The 17,373-nt window shown below is 39.6% G+C and overlaps 1 protein-coding gene across 1 annotated transcript in view; it reads right to left on the bottom strand.

The window, feature by feature from the left end:
* Positions 1 to 356: 356 nt before the first annotated feature.
* The window catches only part of FBXO45 (F-box protein 45), a 25,682-nt gene continuing 8,665 nt past the window's right edge, over positions 357 to 17,373 (bottom strand). Inside the window, exon 3 of the mRNA XM_070406478.1 lies at positions 357 to 5,046. Within this exon, the coding sequence (XP_070262579.1) occupies positions 4,861 to 5,046 (186 nt within the window). The 3' untranslated portion in view covers positions 357 to 4,860. The remainder of the gene's footprint in view (positions 5,047 to 17,373) is intronic.

Below are 17,373 nucleotides of genomic sequence, written 5' to 3'. Positions count from 1 at the left end.
GGGTGATGGAACCTCAAATCATCATTACTCAATGTCATCCCCCACTTTATTTGTAGGGGAAGAGAGGGAGCAGAAATACAATGTGACTTACTAAGTATACCATAGGTTAGGCAGGATTTCTCATGTGTTTTTTTGTTTAAAAAGAAACAGAAAGTAAGGCTTATCAACAGGATATAAGGAAAACTCCCTAAATGATTCTTATTTCTTGAGTCACTCATTATGAAATCCAAAACATAGAAGCTGAATAATAAAAATCTTAAATCCTGAGGGGCTGCTTCTATTAACAAACTATAAAGAGTAGGGAACACATTGCTCTCAACAATATTTTAATTAATTCATTAAATAAAAAGCAAATGGTTCGGGGGAGGATCCAAAAAAGAAATTAGGACAACAGACTGGTAAAGCTGTCCCTGAACAAAAAGATACAGAAATTTTACACTTTTCTTGTAGAAAATTAAAACCCTTTGCATAAATTTTAGCATATTAATACATCAAGCAACTTTTAGCAACATGATCAACTGATTCTCTCATAAGGTTTTGGATCACAGGGGCCATTTGGTCAGCCATGCCAGTCTCTTTATTACTCTTGGCAAACTACCACATTGTCAAACAACTGTTAGCTGGGGGTGGAGACAATAGATGAACAGGATCCTAGTGAATTACTACTCCCTATCTACGTTCCACTCTAAACAAGGGAAATGTAGATTCCAGTATTAAAAGCCATGGAATTTGTAGGTAAATTCCATTAGATTTGATTATTAAGGTTCCCGTTTTTCTTTCTGACTAATGTATAAAGTTCTTTGTTTTAAATGTAAGCAATCACAGGTGGTTAAACTTTTTTAAACTTTTTATTATGAAACCAAAGCAAAATAACAGAATTTCAAAAATTAAAATACAGAATTTTAATTCTAAACAAATATTAAATCTACACCAAGAACTAAAAATCAGAGCTTACCAATATTTAAGAATAAAGGGAAATGGCTAAAATGTTCACAGTCATTACTTCTTCCTTATTAGCCTCAGAGTTGCATCATTTTCTTTTGTGCTTCACTTGGACAGGACACAGAATTTCTTTCTCATCTATCTTTTCTTACTGTAGACTGTAATTTCAGAGAAACTTTTGTCTTCCTACATAGTTCTTTATATGTTCCTTCAGCAAATATGCGAGCACCTGCCTATTGGACTGAGATGATGTGGACATAAAGAAGAGTCCATCATTGATCCTGTCCTAAGATGTTCAGGGGAGATAAGACACCAACAAATAATCAATAAATATAAATAAATTTATATGAGGTATAAAGTAATACAGCATGAGTTAAGTATAGATAAAATATAAAAATAGGGGAATTTCAAGGAAGAGATTACATTCAGCTATAGCAACTGAGGAATGCTTTGTGAGGATAGTATTTGGGTTGGGTATGGACTGGTCCTTCAAAGAAGGCTTCAAAGTGGTCCTGAATGTGGTGGCCTTGATTTCTGGAGTGTAATCTTCTCAATGCTAATTTAAAACTCCTTAAGTGTCTATCTCTTCAAACTGTTCATTTTTTAAAATGATCAAAAAATATTAATATTGCTGTCTATATAAACAGCAATTGGGGTACTTAAATTAAAAGTTAATTATAATACCTACTATATGGTTTAGGGCTGTTATTTTCTAAACTCTTTCCCAGGTAAAACCATATCTGAATTGCAGAAGATGCCTAATTATTGAGCCATGACTTTTAAGTATTCAACTGGGCAAAACCTACTTGCATTAGGTGCTTTCTCAAGTCTAAACTTAAACTTACATGAATAAAATGAAGGAGATGAAATAAATGGCTTAACAGTCAAAAGTCAGATGATGAAAAAAATGGCAACTGTGAAATGATATATACTAACCACAGATTTCTTTGTATGACATGTTTTAATTATGAGCCATTCACCATTACAGACTTAAAGTCTTAATATTTCTTCTTTCCTATGTAAAAGCAGATAATGAGAACTGCCTATCTCAAGTATGACAGAATACCATAGTATGAACGAGAGTAATAGTAATGTCTGCTTACACATTGCATGCTTCACTAAAGTTAAGAGCTAGAGAATGCTCCTGTTTTCTCAAGTTATACATTTTTCCTGCTCATAGTTTCAGTTGAAATACAACTACTACTTTGCCTTTCAATAGCACCTCGTATCCATCATACAAGCCCTTTGACATTATTTTCTCTACCCTCAATATTCGTGTAAGGTAGTGAAGGGAGGGAGCAAGGATTTTGTTTGTTTGTTTTTGGCAGATGAGAAAACTTAACATTAATTTTGAACTCAACTTTGGCAACATATTTGAAAATCATCTAGAATTCTTTTAATCCTTATGGTAACGTCATAAACCAGACCAACATCAAAACCTTAGGGTATGAGACCCAAGTATCAAATTTTTCAAGACACACGATTCCAAAGTACAGCTGAGGTTGAGACTACTGGTTTAGATGATTCATACTCAATCTTCAATGCAACTGTCTTCTACTTAACTGCTCAGCACCAATGAAAAAGAGATTCCATTTCCTTGAACACTGTAGTAGTTTGTTTTACTATTCTGTACAGCTACTATTGGTCTCCAGTAACACATTCATATATCAGGTTATAAATGAAGGCTCTTCATTCCCCCAATGCTTGTGCTAAATATGAATCTCCATTTTATAAAATTTGCAAATGGGATATTAGTGAATTTAAATCTTCGAGATAAGAATAGCTTGTTGTTAAATATTTAGGCAATTGTTTGATTCTAGGTTTGATATGCAATAACCATGTGTTTCTGTTTTCCATTCAGCACCTTCAAAACTTCGTTACAAAATAAATGTTTACTAATAAGACAAAACAGAAGTTATAAACAAAACTTTCAGCAAAAGCTCTTGGAATCGGCTGTATCACAATCTGAAAAAGAAACAAGTACTTAAAGGACTTTTTAATTTTCTAACTAGTTCAATTTTCATCCTGACCAGTTCTCTTCTTTAATTAAATTTTAAATGACCAAATTGAGTCATTCCACAGCAAGAAAAATCAATTTCTGTAGCAGCTATACTCTTTAATATATGTAAAATAATTTTGCTCTGTACTATTGAATAGGGTTTCCAGGTTTCTTCTTGACATGGATATGGAAAAGAATCTTTAACAGATTTTATCTTTAAGCAACATACCAAACACACAACAAATATTTGTAAGCCTGTCACGTGACAAAAATAAATCTTTTTCATGACTGAAATCCCCTGCTTCATAGGATACTGATAACCTTAACTCTCAAGCAGCAACCCAAAACCCCCCGCCAGCTGCTTGCTGTCCCTAATTTTATTAGACTTAAGACAAAATATACATACAACCATAACCTAAAAAAGTACAAAGATTCCACTTGCCTTAGCCAATTCTTATCACAAAGATTTATCTGAAACCATACAATATATACTTTCATACAGAAAGATGCCTGTTTCTCTTCTAACAAAAGAAAATCTCAAATCATATGTTAGATAATTAATTTGAAAGAGTATTAGTGAAATCAGTTATTAGTCAAAAATTCTGAATAGGAATTAATGTTAAGCTCTTTTACAATGAAACCTTCAAAATATTGCCAACCTGAAGTTTTCAGCATAAGGTGTTTTATTTCAAGTCCCATGGGGGCAATTATCTATAATAAGATTAAGAACATTCTTAACCTGGGTTCAGGTTGGCACTGTTCCAGGTGGGTGAGTAAACATTTTCTTGATAACCCAATGAAGAGTTTGAGGCTTAGATTGTTGCATGTTGTAAACAATATGAAATTTTTAAAAAATTATAATATCTACAGCAGTATAAAGTTACAAAATAAAAGGACCATTAATCAATTCTTTTCCTAAGGTCTATGACTAACAGCTGTCATATTTGAGGCCTATAAGAGCAAATAGCAATATTCTGTGTTTTTATGAGACACTTTCTCAGAAGGCCAAAGAAAAACAAACACAACCAAACCCAGATACTATAATGTGGACATTATTATTATTACATATGTGATTAGAAAGAAATTTGCCTTCCCTCAACCTTTATCCAGTATATTAAAAGATTTTTATAATTTTGATCATTAAAAAAAAAAGGACTATAATAGCTATGGAAGCTGTAAACCAAATCTAACACAACATGAGCCAATACAACACACCTCCTCTTAAAATCCTCTTCTTTGTAGTTACCTAATTGTCCCTAAATGTTATTTTAATTTTGTACCATGTAGTGGTTTTTAAGAAACTGAACTAGAACAAAGCAACCCCTTTGTCCTGTGTTTTTTTACACACATATTGTATATACAACTTTTAAAATAGCTGCACAATTTTACATCTCACGGTTAGAGAAGTGCAGTCCGAGCAGACCATGCTTCTCAATATATTAAAAATATTAAATAAAACCCAACCAGTTTCATACTTTTCTAATAGTCAAGCTGGCTGGGGGAAAAAGGGTCTGAAAAAAACAAAACAAAACAGGCAGTTGTAAAACAGTACCAGTCTTTCTTCAAAAACACACTACTTTAAAATCTTGCTATTTCCTTCTTATCCCTCTTACAGCATCTCTAAGATCTCACCTTAAAAGTTGGAAATAACACATTGCTAGCTTAGAGACAAATTCTGTTGCAACATGCATATGTCAACTGCCCACTCAACCAACTGCAACCCTGAGGATTTTTCTGGCCCAGTAGAAAGAGGAAACACTAAGATTATCTTTGCTGTAGAGTTGCTTCTACAGTTAACAATTTCATGTGTTTTTCAGGATGTTACTTGGACATGCATGCATGACACTGTCACTTCATGATTTTACTTTCCACAAGCAGATATCTCCTCTACTCTGTCTTTCATCCCAAGAAAGCCACTGTCATCCATCCAAAGGTTTTCCAAGGTAAACCAAAGTCACTTCTGTGTTGCCATACACAGCAGAAACTGCTGGATACAAGCAGGCCTTTGGAAGTCCTCTAAAGGCAACCCCCAGGAACTCATATCCACGTTCAAAAGCTAAAGTCTTATCTTCCATGTCCAAGATGACTCGAATTCTTTCTCCTATCTGCAAACAGATATCAAAAGAAGATTAGAGAAGAAAACCATCAAGTGCATAGCTAATGAAACATAACATAAATAAACAAGCTGAAAATATTAAGAATATGTTACCTAGAAAAACCAAAAGAGAAGATTTCTGGTCAGGGAGAAACTTCTAGATTCTAGAAGAATATATATCAATTTCATCATAACTGCTTGATTTGTTTTCAATTTAAGACTTACATGGAATCTATATTTAATACTGAAAATTCAAATGTCCCCTGGATCAGTCCTCTAATCTTATTTACTCTTTGTTTCAAGGCTTTTCTTAAGAAGAATATCACTAAACTCTATAACTTGGTATCATATTTTACCCAAAAAATGCTATCTAAGTAATCTTTTCAAATTTCTATAGTATACACACACACATACACGGGTATCAGTCATCCATAAAAAAATAGGCACCTTGCCCTAGCTGGTTTGACTCAGTGGATAGAGCGTCGACCTGTGGACTGAAAGGTCCCAGGTTCGATTCTGGTCAAGGGCACATGCCTGGGTTGCGGGCTTGATCCCCAGTGTGGGGCGAACAGGAGGCAACCTATCAATCATACTCTCTCATCATTGATGTTTCTACCTCTCTCTCCCTCTCTGAAAATAAATAATAATAATAATAATAATTTTACATATATATATATATATATATATATATATATATATATATATGAGACCTGGGTTTGCTTCCCAGAAATCACTTATTTAAAAAAAAAAAATGCACCTTTTGCCGAAACCAGTTTGGCTCAGTGGATAGAGCGTCGGCCTGCAGACTGAAAGGTCCCAGGTTCGATTCCAGTCACAGGCATGTACCTGGGTTGCGGGCACATCCCCAGTAGGAGATGTGCAGGAGGCAGCTGATCGATGTTTCTCTCTCATCGATGTTTCTAACTCTCTATCTCTCTCCCTTCCTCTCTGTAAAAAATCAATAAAATATATTTTTTTAAAAATGCACCTTTGATATATGCTACATGGATGCACCTTTAACATTATGCTAAGTGAAATAAATCAGACACAAAAAGACAAATATTGTATGATTCCACTTATAAGAGGCACCTAGAATGTTCATATTCATAGTCAGAAAGTAGAACAGAGGTTACCAGAGGCTGGGGGGTGAGAGGCAAAAATGGGGAGTTTTTTTTAATGAGTACAGAGTTTATGTTGAAGATGATAAAAAAGTTTTGGGTATAGATAATAGATGGTTATACAACACGGTAAATATATTTGATGCCACTGAATTATATACACTTACAAATGGTTAAAATTATGATATCATTGTATATATTTTACTACAATAAAAAGTACATATCTATATATATAAAAACCTAAGCGACTATGACATGCACTGACCACCAGGGGGAAGACACTCAATACACAGGCATGGAAACATGGAACAGACTGATGAATCTCAAGGGAAGGGGGGAGCCAGCAAGGCCGGAAGAGATTAACCAAAGAACTTATATGCATATGAGTTCGTGCACTGGTGGGGTTCCTTGGCCTGGCCTGCAGGGATTGGGTTGAAACCGGCAGTCTGACATCCCCTGAGGGGTCCCGGATTGCAAGAGGGCACAGGCCATGCCAAAGGACCCCACCAGTGTACGAATCCATGCACCAGGCCTCTAGTGTACTATGAAATATTTATATAGCCTTTAAAGTTAAAGCAGTTCTATATACAATGTGGAACTTGTGTAGTCATGAATAGCCAAATCTGACCATAGTTTCTAAAGATCAGAATAGGCTTTTTAATAGTCATTTTGTGGGCACTGATCTGAAACACTTATTATAAAAACAACAGCACTGATTTTTAAACTAAACTGGAAGCATAATATATTCAGTTATTTTCCCATTTAGAAAAATAAGCAAAGAAATGAGGATGTTTTTCTCTTTACAATTTGCATCTATTAAAAGTTGTTGCACCTATATACTTGGAGGCAGAAAGTCCTAACATTTGTAATAAAAAATAGCAATTTAATACTTCCTAATTATGAATTCCTGCTGTTATTAATACTTCCCTTTGTTGTATTTCCTATCACCAATAACTACTAACATCTGTTTTTTTCCTCCCTTTGACCATCACCCCATTTAACGGACCTAAACACATCCTAATTATCATCACCATCTCTACCACCAACAAAACATGAACAATAACAACAAAAAATAAAAATGAAAAGTTAATATTTTGTTGGGTATTTGTTGTGTGCTTTATTTGCATATCAATCCTAGATGTTATCCCTATTTTACAGAAGATGAAAAAAAGACAGTATCACTCCTGGTGAAATTTGCAACTTTGCTTCACTTTTGACTGAGTATACGGCACGCACACAGCAAAGGGAGCAGAAAGCAGAAGTCTTACTAGCTTCAGGTGTCAGAGGGCAAAACTTGGAGATGATAGAGTAACTGGAACCTTAGAGTAGGAGCTCTAGAAGCAACAGAACCACTAAGAGGATGAGCCCCACAATCTGAGAATAAACCCTGCCCAATTCTGTGTGATTGCTCTTATTACACAGATACAGAGGAAACCTCTAAGGAACTAGACCAGAGGTCGGCAAACGCATTAGTCAACAGAGCCAAATATCAACAGTACAATGATTGAAATTTCTTTTGAGAGCCAATTTTTTAAAACTTAAACTATATAGGTAAGTACATTGTTATTAACTTAATTAGGGTACTCCTAATAAGGCTTAGGAAGAGCCACACTCAAGGGGCCAAAGAGCCGCATGTGGCTCGTGAGCCGCAGTTTGCCGACCACTGAACTAGGCTGAAAAAAGTAGCAATGAGAAGTAAAAAAAAAAAAAAAAATTGAACAAAGCCATTAGCTGCTGCACACTATGGGGGAGACAGTTTACAGTTTGAGTCAAGACAAGTTAACTGCCTGCTAGAACAAGAAAACCTACATTCTTTAGACAAAGCAAGTTCTAGAGGAATAAAACATTCCAGATATCACTGCATATAACCTACAATATCCAGTTTTCAATTTGAAAATTGGTGGATATGAAAAGAAACAGTAAAGTGTAACTCCTATTGGGGGGCGGGCGGGGGGGGGGGGGGGGAGCAGTCAATAGGGGAAGAACCAAGATGGTGGCAGAGGTAAAGGGCGGTACTCGCCACTTCCCACAACCACATCAAAATTACAACTAAAATAAACCACCATCATTCAGAACCACCTGAAAGCTGACTGAATGGAAGTCCTACAACTAGAGAAGAAAAGAAGAAAGCACAGAGACTGATAGGAGGAGGGTGGGGCAAAATGGGCTGGTCCCACACCCACACGTGGCATTTTTCTCAAAGGGGAGGGATATCTCAGCTGCAGAGGCCTCCTGTGAGAAGCAAGGATCCCAGCCCCACACCAGACTCCAGCCCAGGGTTCCAGAGCTGGGAAGAGAAGTCCCCATAACTTCGGGCTGTACAAACCAGCAGGAACTGCGGCTCAGTGATACAGAGGCTGCCCGAGTCCCAGCAGTTCCTCTTAAAGGGCAGGTGCACAAACTTACACAGTCTGCTCTCTGAGTTCCAGCGCTAGGGCAACGGCTCAGAGGGATCCAGAAGCATACAGGGTGCAACTGGATTGTCTGGCATCAGAGCAAGAAGTGTGTGAGGGGCCTGACCGGTTTGGCTCAGTGGATAGAGCGTCGGCCTGCGGACTACAGGGTCCCAGGTTCGATTCCAGTCAGGGGCATGTACCTTGGTTGTGGGCACATCCCCAGTTGGGGGTGTGCAGGAGGCAGCCGATCTATGTTTCTATCCCTCTCCCTTCCTCTCTGTAAAAAATCAATAAACTATATATTTTTAAAAAGTGTGTGTGTGGGAGGGGACACCTTTCTCCCAGACAGGGGTGCCTGCAGGGGTTATTGTTCCTATACTGAGACCTCCCCCATCACAGAGCTGACTGGCTGCCGCATCGGAGTTCCTGACAGTGGTTAACTAGCACCTAAGTACCTCCCAGGAAGCTCAGAATTGGCAGACAACACAGAAAGCTGCAATCATCAGAAAAGCAGAATCCAAAGGGAGCTCCCAGGAGGCACTAATCTCTGCTGATGAATGCCACTTCACTTTCTTTTCCTCTTTTTTTTTTTATTTTCTTTCTGCTTTATTTGTTATTATTTTAGTCTCTATTTTCTCTTTCATATATCTAATTTTTTTTTTTGGTTTATTTTTTTTTTTTCTGTATATCAGATTATTTATTCACTTGATTCTTAGATTCACTTGTTGATAGATGCATGTTTGTTGTTCACAATTTGTATCTTTACCTTTTTCTTCTTCTTCCTCTTCTTAAAGGATACCTTTCAGCATTTCATATAATACTGGTTTGGCGGTGATGAACTCCTTTAGTTTTTCCTTATCTGTGAAGCTCTTTATCTGACCTTCAATTCTGAATGATAGCTTTGCTGGATAAAGTAATCTTGGTTGTAGGTTCTTGGTATTCAGCACTTTGAATATTTCTTGCCATTCCCTTCTGGCCTGCAAAGTTTCTGTTGAGAAATCAGCTGACAGTCGTATGGGTATTCCCTTGTAGGTAATTGAGCCTCTTTCTCTTGCTGCTTTTAAGATTTTCTCTTTGTCTTTTGCTCTTGGCATTTTAATGATGATGTGTCTTGGTGTGGTCCTCTTTGGATTCCTTTTGTTTGGGGTTCTCTGCGCTTCTTGAACCTGTAAGTCCATTTCTTTCTCCAGGTGGGGGAAGTTTTCTGCCATTATTTCTTGAAATAGGTTTTCAATATCTTGCTGTCTCTCATCTTCTGGCACTCCAATAATTCTGATATTAGTCCGCTTAAAGCTGTCCCAGAGGCTCCTTACACTATCTTCACACTTTTGGATTCTTTTTTCATTTTGCTTTTCCAATTGGGTGTTTTTTGTGGGATCTTTGGTTTGATTCTTGTGCTCCTCTGGTCTGCTATTGGGTATAATATTCTTTATTTCAGTCCATGTATGCTTACTTTCTAATTTCTTTATCGAGCATCGAGGGTCTCATTAGTTTTCGTGAGGCTCTGCACAAATTTATGGCAAGCCCTCAAAATTGCGATTCTTAGCTCCATATCCTCCATTTCTGTCATGTTTTTTTGTCTCCGCATCTTTTATGCTTTCTTGGTGCACCCCCTTGTGGTCTCTGTGCACAGTCTTGTTCTAGCCAAGCCTTAATTGTTGTAGTTAACACTAGAGGGATTTGACCACCAGGCCGACTGGCTGTAGGAATCAGCTGAGCGGAAAACGTCTGTCTTCTGGGGAGGCGCTAATCCAGCCTTTGCCTGAGGCGATCGGCAAATGGCTGTGCGCAGGGCTTGGGCGGGCGGGATCAACAGGGCGGGGGGAGGGAGCAGCTATGGCCGCTCTCAGTCCGTCCCCAGGGGCTCTGCCTCTCTGTCCCAGCAACCGCTGCAAACCTCGGAGGGGCCGTAGCCAGACAGTCCCGCTTCTCCCGTTTGAGTCTGGGTCCCTAGAGACTCGCCCGGATCTGTAGCCCAGAGTCTGAGACTCACTCCTGATTGAAAACGACAACCGCGCCCTCAGCCGCCAGCCCGCTTTGCGCGCGCACCACCTCACCACCGCACCGCCGTACCTTTAAATTTTCCACACTACGCCTCCTCTGAGCGTCGGAATGCTGTTGTTTTTGCTTCTAGTTGAAGAGTCTCTCCTCAGCCAGCCTTCCTGTGGTTCTGGTTGATGTCCGTTACGACTTTTAGTTGTATTTTTGAAGTGGTTGTTTACGGCGGCAATCTCCGGTGTTTACCTATGCTGCCATCTTCGATTCTCCTCCAGGGCAGGGTCTTAATCATATATCTAATTTTTCTCTTCCCTTTTCTTACTCTATTTTCTCCCCTTCCTCCTGCTTTCTCATCTTTTTTTCCTTTTCTTATTTTTTGGTCTATCTGCTCTCTCCTCTATTTCCTTTTCAAATAGCTTTCTTCCTTTTCTCTTTTATACCATATCCTTCCCCTATTCTTTACTCTGATTTTCTTTATTTTATCTCTGCCCTTTCATATCCCTTTTCTTCCCTTTTTTTCTCCTTATATTTTTTTCTTGGTTTTCTTCTATCATTCTTGCTCTCTTTTCTCTTACCTAATTCTTTCTTCTTTTGTGGTTCCTTTTGTTGTTGTTATAGGGGTCTTGTGTATCTTTTTATTTTGTTTGTTGTGTTTTTTGCTGTTGTTAATCCTCACTCAAGGATATTTTTTTCCATTGATTTTTGAGAGAGAATGGAAGGGAAGGTGAGAGACAGAGAGAGAAATATTGATGTGAGAGAGACACGACTGGTTTCTCCCGCACGTGCCCCTACTGGGGCCAGGGATCAAACCTGTAACAGAGGTACGTGCCCTTGACCAGAATTGAACCTTCGATCCTTCATTCCACAGGCCAATGCTCTAACCACTGAGACACTGGCTAGGACTATTTTGTTGTGTTTTGTTCTGTTCTGTCAGCACCTCCACTAGGGCTCGTACGATGTGGTTGGGGGTAAGCCTCACAGTCAGCCAGCCTGAGAGGAGATTCCATTCATGAACAGGACAACATTCAAGACCCAATTACAACAGAACTCAAATAACTCACACAAGGGACATTCCTAAAGCACCCAGCTCAGGAGATCTAAGAGATTGAATCACTGGGTCCCACAAAACAATTACTACATAAGACCAACCCACTGGGACCCATAACAGTTTGATCTAATACATGGGAAAAAATACAAAGGGACAGCAAAAAAAGGAGACAAAGAAACAACCCCGACATGAAAGAAAAGAAGGAATTGCCAGAAAAGGAACTAAGTGAAATGCAGGCAAGCAATTTGTCAGGTAACAAGAACATACAATGAAGTCAAGGCAGTCTCTTCAATAAAGGTGTTGGAATAACTGGACAGATACATGCAAAATGATGAAACTAGACCACCAACTTACACCATACACAAGAATAAACTTAAAATGGATAAAAGATTTAAATATAACTCGTGAAACCATAAAAATCCCAGAAGAAAGCATAGGCAGCAAAATATTAAATAAAGAAATGGGACCACATCAAGATAAAAAGCTTCTGTACAGCAAAAGAAACCATCATCAACTTGAAAAGGAAACCCACTGTATGGGAGAACATATTTGGCAATGATACATCTGATAAGGGGTTAATTTCCAAAGTATATAAAGTATTCATACAACTGAACAAAAGGAAGACAAACAACCCGGTCAGGGTGCCTCAATGTTTGGGTGTCGACCTATGAACCAGGAGGTCACGGTTTGATTCCCATTCAGGGCACATGCCTGAGTTGCAGGTTCGACCCCCAGTGTGCAGTGTGCAGGAGGCAGCCAATCAATGATTCTCTCTCATCATTGATGTTTCTCTCTCTCTCTCTCTCTCTCTCTCTCTCTCTGAAATCAATAATATATATATATTTTTTAAATGGGCAGAAGACCTGAACAGACATTTCTCTAAAGAGGACATACAAATGGCCAAGAGACATATGAAAAAATGCTCAACATTACTAATTATCAGATGCAAGTTAAAATGATAATGAGGTACTACCTCATACCTGCCATAATGGCTACCATCAATAAATCAACAAACAACAGGTACTGGCAAGGATGTGGAGAAAAAGGAGCCCTGGTACACTGCTGGTGAGAATGCAGAATGCTACAACCACTATGGCAAACAGTGTGGAGTTTCCTCAAAAACTTAATAATGGAACTGCCATTTGACCCAGTGATGCCACTTCTAGGAATACATCCTAAGAAGCCTGAAACACCAATCAGAAAGAATATATGCACCTCTATGTTCATAGCAGCATTATTTACAATAGCTAACATCTGGAAACAGACCAAGTGCCCATCAGTAGATAAAGGGATTAAAAACCTGTGGTACATTTATACCATGCAATACTATACAGCTATAAAAAAAAGGATCTCTTACCCTTTGAGACAGTATGGAGGGACCAGGAGAGTGCTATGCTAAGCAAAATAAGCTAGTCAAAGAAAGACAAGTATCACATGATCTCACTTACATGTGGAATCTAATGAACAAAATAGACCAAGGAACAAAAAACCTATTTTGGAAGGGGCAGGGGGGAGAGTGGTAAGAGATTAAGCAATGAACTTACATGCATATATGCATTGTCCATGGATAGACAATAGTGCAGGGAAGGCCTAGGGAGGGGAAGGAAGTGGAGTGGGGGGGGGTGAATGGGGGAGGGAACATCTATAATACTTTCAACAATAAAGATAAATTTTTTTAAAAAAAGAAAGTAAAGGAATGGGGGAAAGAGGCACCTTGCACAAGAAAGTAAGCATTAGGAGGAGAATCAAAGATGGCGGCATAGGTAAACACCAGAGACTGCTGCCGTGGACAACCACTTCAAAAATACAACTAAAAGTCAGAGCGGACATCAACCAGAACCACGGGAAGGCTGGCTGAGGAGAGTCTCTTCAACTAGAAGCAAAAACAACAGCATTACGAGGCTCAGCGGAGGCGCAGTGTGGAAAATTTAAAGGTACGGCGGTGCGGTGGTGAGGGTGCGCGCGCAAAGCGGGCTGGCGGCTGAGGGCGTGATTGTCGTTTTCAATCAGGAGCGAATCTCAGACTCTGGGCTACAGATCCGGGCGAGTCTCTAGGGACCCAGACTCAAACGGGAGAAGCGGGACTGTCTGGCTACGGCCCCTCCGAGGTTTGCAGCGGTTGCTGGGACAGAGAGGCAGAGCCCCTGGGGACGGACTGAGAGCGGCCATAGCTGCTCCCTCCCCCCTGCCCTGTTGAGCCCACCCCGCCCAAGCCCTGCGCACAACCATTTGCCGACCGCCTCAGGCAAGGGCTGGACTAGCACCTCCCCTGAGGACTGAAGTTTTCCCACAGCTGATTTCCACCGCCAGTCGGCCTGGTGGTCAAATCCCTCTAGTGTTAACTACAACAATTAAGGCTTGGCTAGAACAAGACTGTGCACAGAGACCACAAGGGGGTGCACCAAGAAAGCATAAAAGATGCGGAGACAAAAAAACATGACAGAAATGGAGGATATGGAGCTAAGAATCGCAATTTTGAGGGCTTGCCATAAATTCGTGCAGAGCCTCACGAAAACTAATGAGACCCTCGATGCTACGATAAAGAAATTAGAAAGTAAGCATACACGGACTGAAATAAAGAATATTATACCCAATAGCAGACCAGAGGAGTGCAAGAATCAAACCAAAGATTCGACAAAAAACACCCAATTGGAAAAGCATAATGAAAAAAGAATCCAAGAGAGGTCGACCAAGATGGCGGCGTAGGTAAACACCGGAGACCGCTGCCGCAAACAACCATTTCAAAAATACAACTAAAAGACTGAACGGACATCACCCAGAACCACAGGAAGGCTGGCTGAAGAGAGACTCTACAACTAGAAGGAAAGAGAACAGCAAATCGAGGCTCAGAGGCGGCGCAGTGTGGAAAATACAAAGGTACCAAGGTGCGCGCGAAAGCGGGCTGGTGGCTGAGGGCGCGGTTGTCGTTTTCTGTCGGGACTGAGTCTCAGACTCTGGGCTCCAGATCCGGGCGAGTCTCTAGGGACCCAGACTCAAACGGGAGAAGCGGGATTACCCGGCATCAGTTGGAACCTGAGGGCAGCTTTCTCTCCGAGGTTTGCAGCGGCTGCCGGGGTTCTGAGAAGCAGAGCCTCTGGGAACGGGACTGAGCGTGGCCATAACTGCTCCCTCCGCCCGCCCTGTTGATCCCGCCCCGCCCAAAGCCTGCGCACAGCCATTTGCTGATCGCCTCAGGCAAAGGCTGGATTAGCGCCTCCCCAGAAGACAGAGTTTTCCGCACAGCTGATTACTATAGCCAGCCGGCCTGAGGGTCAAATCCCCCTAGTGTTAACTACAACAATTAAGGCTTGGCTAGAACAAGACTGCGCACAGAGACCACAAGGGGGTGCACCAAGAAAGCATAAAAGATGCGGAGACAAAAAAACATGACAGAAATGGAGGATATGGAGCTAAGAATCGCAATTTTGAGGGCTTGCCATAAATTTGTGCAGAACCTCACGAAAACTAATGAGACCCTCGATGCTACGATAAAGAAATTAGAAAGTAAGCATACACGGACTGAAATAAAGAATATTATACCCAATAGCAGACCAGAGGAGTACAATAATCAAACCAAAGATTCGACAAAAAACACCCAATTGGAAAAGCAAAATGAAAAAAGAATCCGAAAGTGTGAAGATAGTGTAAGGAGCCTCTGGGACAGCTTTAAGCGGTCTAATATCAGAGTCATTGGAGTGCCAGAAGATGAGAGACAGCAAGATATTGAAAACCTATTTCAAGAAATAATGGCAGAAAACTTCCCCCACCTGGTGAAAGAAATGGACTTACAGGTCCAAGAAGCGCAGAGAACCCCAAACAAAAGGAATCCAAAGAGGACCACACCAAGACACATCATCATTAAAATGCCAAGAGCAAAAGACAAAGAGAAAATCTTAAAAGCAGCAAGAGAAAGAAGCTCAATTACCTACAAGGGAATACCCATACGACTGTCAGCTGATTTCTCAACAGAAACTTTGCAGGCCAGAAGGGAATGGCAAGAAATTTTCAAAGTGCTGAATACCAAGAACCTACAACCAAGATTACTTTATCCAGCAAAGCTATCATTCAGAATTGAAGGTCAGATAAAGAGCTTCACAGATAAGGAAAAGCTAAAGGAGTTCATCACCGCCAAACCAGTATTATATGAAATGCTGAAAGGTATCCTTTAAGAAGAGGAAGAAGAAGAAAAAGGTAAAGATACAAATTATGAACAACAAACATGCATCTATCAACAAATGAATCTAAGAATCAAGTGAATAAATAACCTGATGTACAGAATGAACTGGTGACTATAATGAATCAGGGACATAGAAAGGGAATGGACTGACTATTCTTGGGGGGGAAAGGGGAATGGGAGATTCGGGAAGAGACTGGACAAAAATCATGCACCTATGGATGAACTCAGTGGGTGGGGAGTGAGGGTGGAGGGTGGGGTGGGAGCTGGAAGGAGGGGAGTTATGGGGGGAAAAAAGAGGAACAAATGTAATAATCTGAACAATAAAGATAAAAAAAAAAAAAAAAAAGAAAGTAAGCGTTAGTAAGTGTAAGAAAGTTCGAGTGGCTATATTAATATCAGACAAAATAGAAAAATAGACTTAAAGACAAGGAATATTGCCCGCCTGGTGTGCCTCAGTGGTTGAGCATTGACCTATGAACCAAGAGGTCCCTGGTTCAATTCCCAGTTAGGGCATGTGCCTGGGTTTTGGGCTCAATCCCCAGTAGGAGGCGTGCAGGAGGCAGCCGATCAATGTGTCTCTCTCATAGATATTTCTATCTCTCTAAGCTTCTCCATTCCTCTCTCTAAAAGTAAAAAAAAAAAAGAAAAAGAAAAAAGACAAGGGATATTACTGGAGTCAAAGAAGGTCATTTCATAATGATAATAGTTAGTCAAACTGGGAGATATAACAATGATAAGTATATATGTATGTATGTGCACCTAAGAAGAGACAGCAAAAACTGACAGAACTGAAAAAAAAAAATTAGCAAGTATAGTGGAAATTTCAACACTACTCTCTATAAATGATAGACCAGGTAGAAGGAAAAATCAGTAAGGATATAGAAGATTGAACACTATCAATCAACTTGACCTAAATGTCATTTGTGGAATATTCCATACAACAGAATATATGTTCTCTTCGAGCACACATGGAACACTCATCAAGATAGATCATATGCTGGGACTAAAACAAGCCTCAATAAATTTAGAAGAATTAAAATCATACAGAGTATGTTCTCTGAAAAGCAAAGACCAAAAGTGTTTCACTACAAAATCACCACAAGGCTAGTCACAGGATTTTATCGCCAAAGTCCAGACACTCTTCTCCTTAGAGCCTAAAAGCACAGTGAAGAATTCTATGAAAAAAAATCCTTCCAGGGTTTTCTACCTCAGGAAACAGAATATATTTCTTAGTTCTTCTACTTTAGTATCCCTGACTTGAGGTTATTACTGAGGCTAGAGCTTTCAAGCCACATGTTTTTCTGAAATATGCAATCTATAATTCCTTAAAATTTATAATTTCTTATCAGATTACTGTTTTAGACCTATGGGAATCATATAGCTTTTACAAATAGAAACTATAATTTTGACCCTAAAATAACATAAATATGATACAAGGCTAAGATGAAAAGAATTTTAAAATGCAGAAGTTTGCCTGATCTTGCCAGTCTTTATAGAAATTACTGACACACCCAGAGGCTTTGAATCCACAGATTACTAAGCAGCAGAGGATATGTGTGTGCATGCACACAGGTGCATCAGGGGGGTGAGACGTCTAGAA

This window comes from Myotis yumanensis, unplaced genomic scaffold (genome assembly GCF_028538775.1).
Source record: "Myotis yumanensis isolate MYYU_CA2020_CCGP unplaced genomic scaffold, mMyoYum1.0.hap1 SCAF_2, whole genome shotgun sequence".
In the NCBI taxonomy this organism is placed as follows: domain Eukaryota; kingdom Metazoa; phylum Chordata; class Mammalia; order Chiroptera; family Vespertilionidae; genus Myotis; species Myotis yumanensis.
The sequence above is the reverse complement of the archived record's forward strand: the minus strand, read 5'-3'. Positions and strand labels throughout refer to the sequence as shown.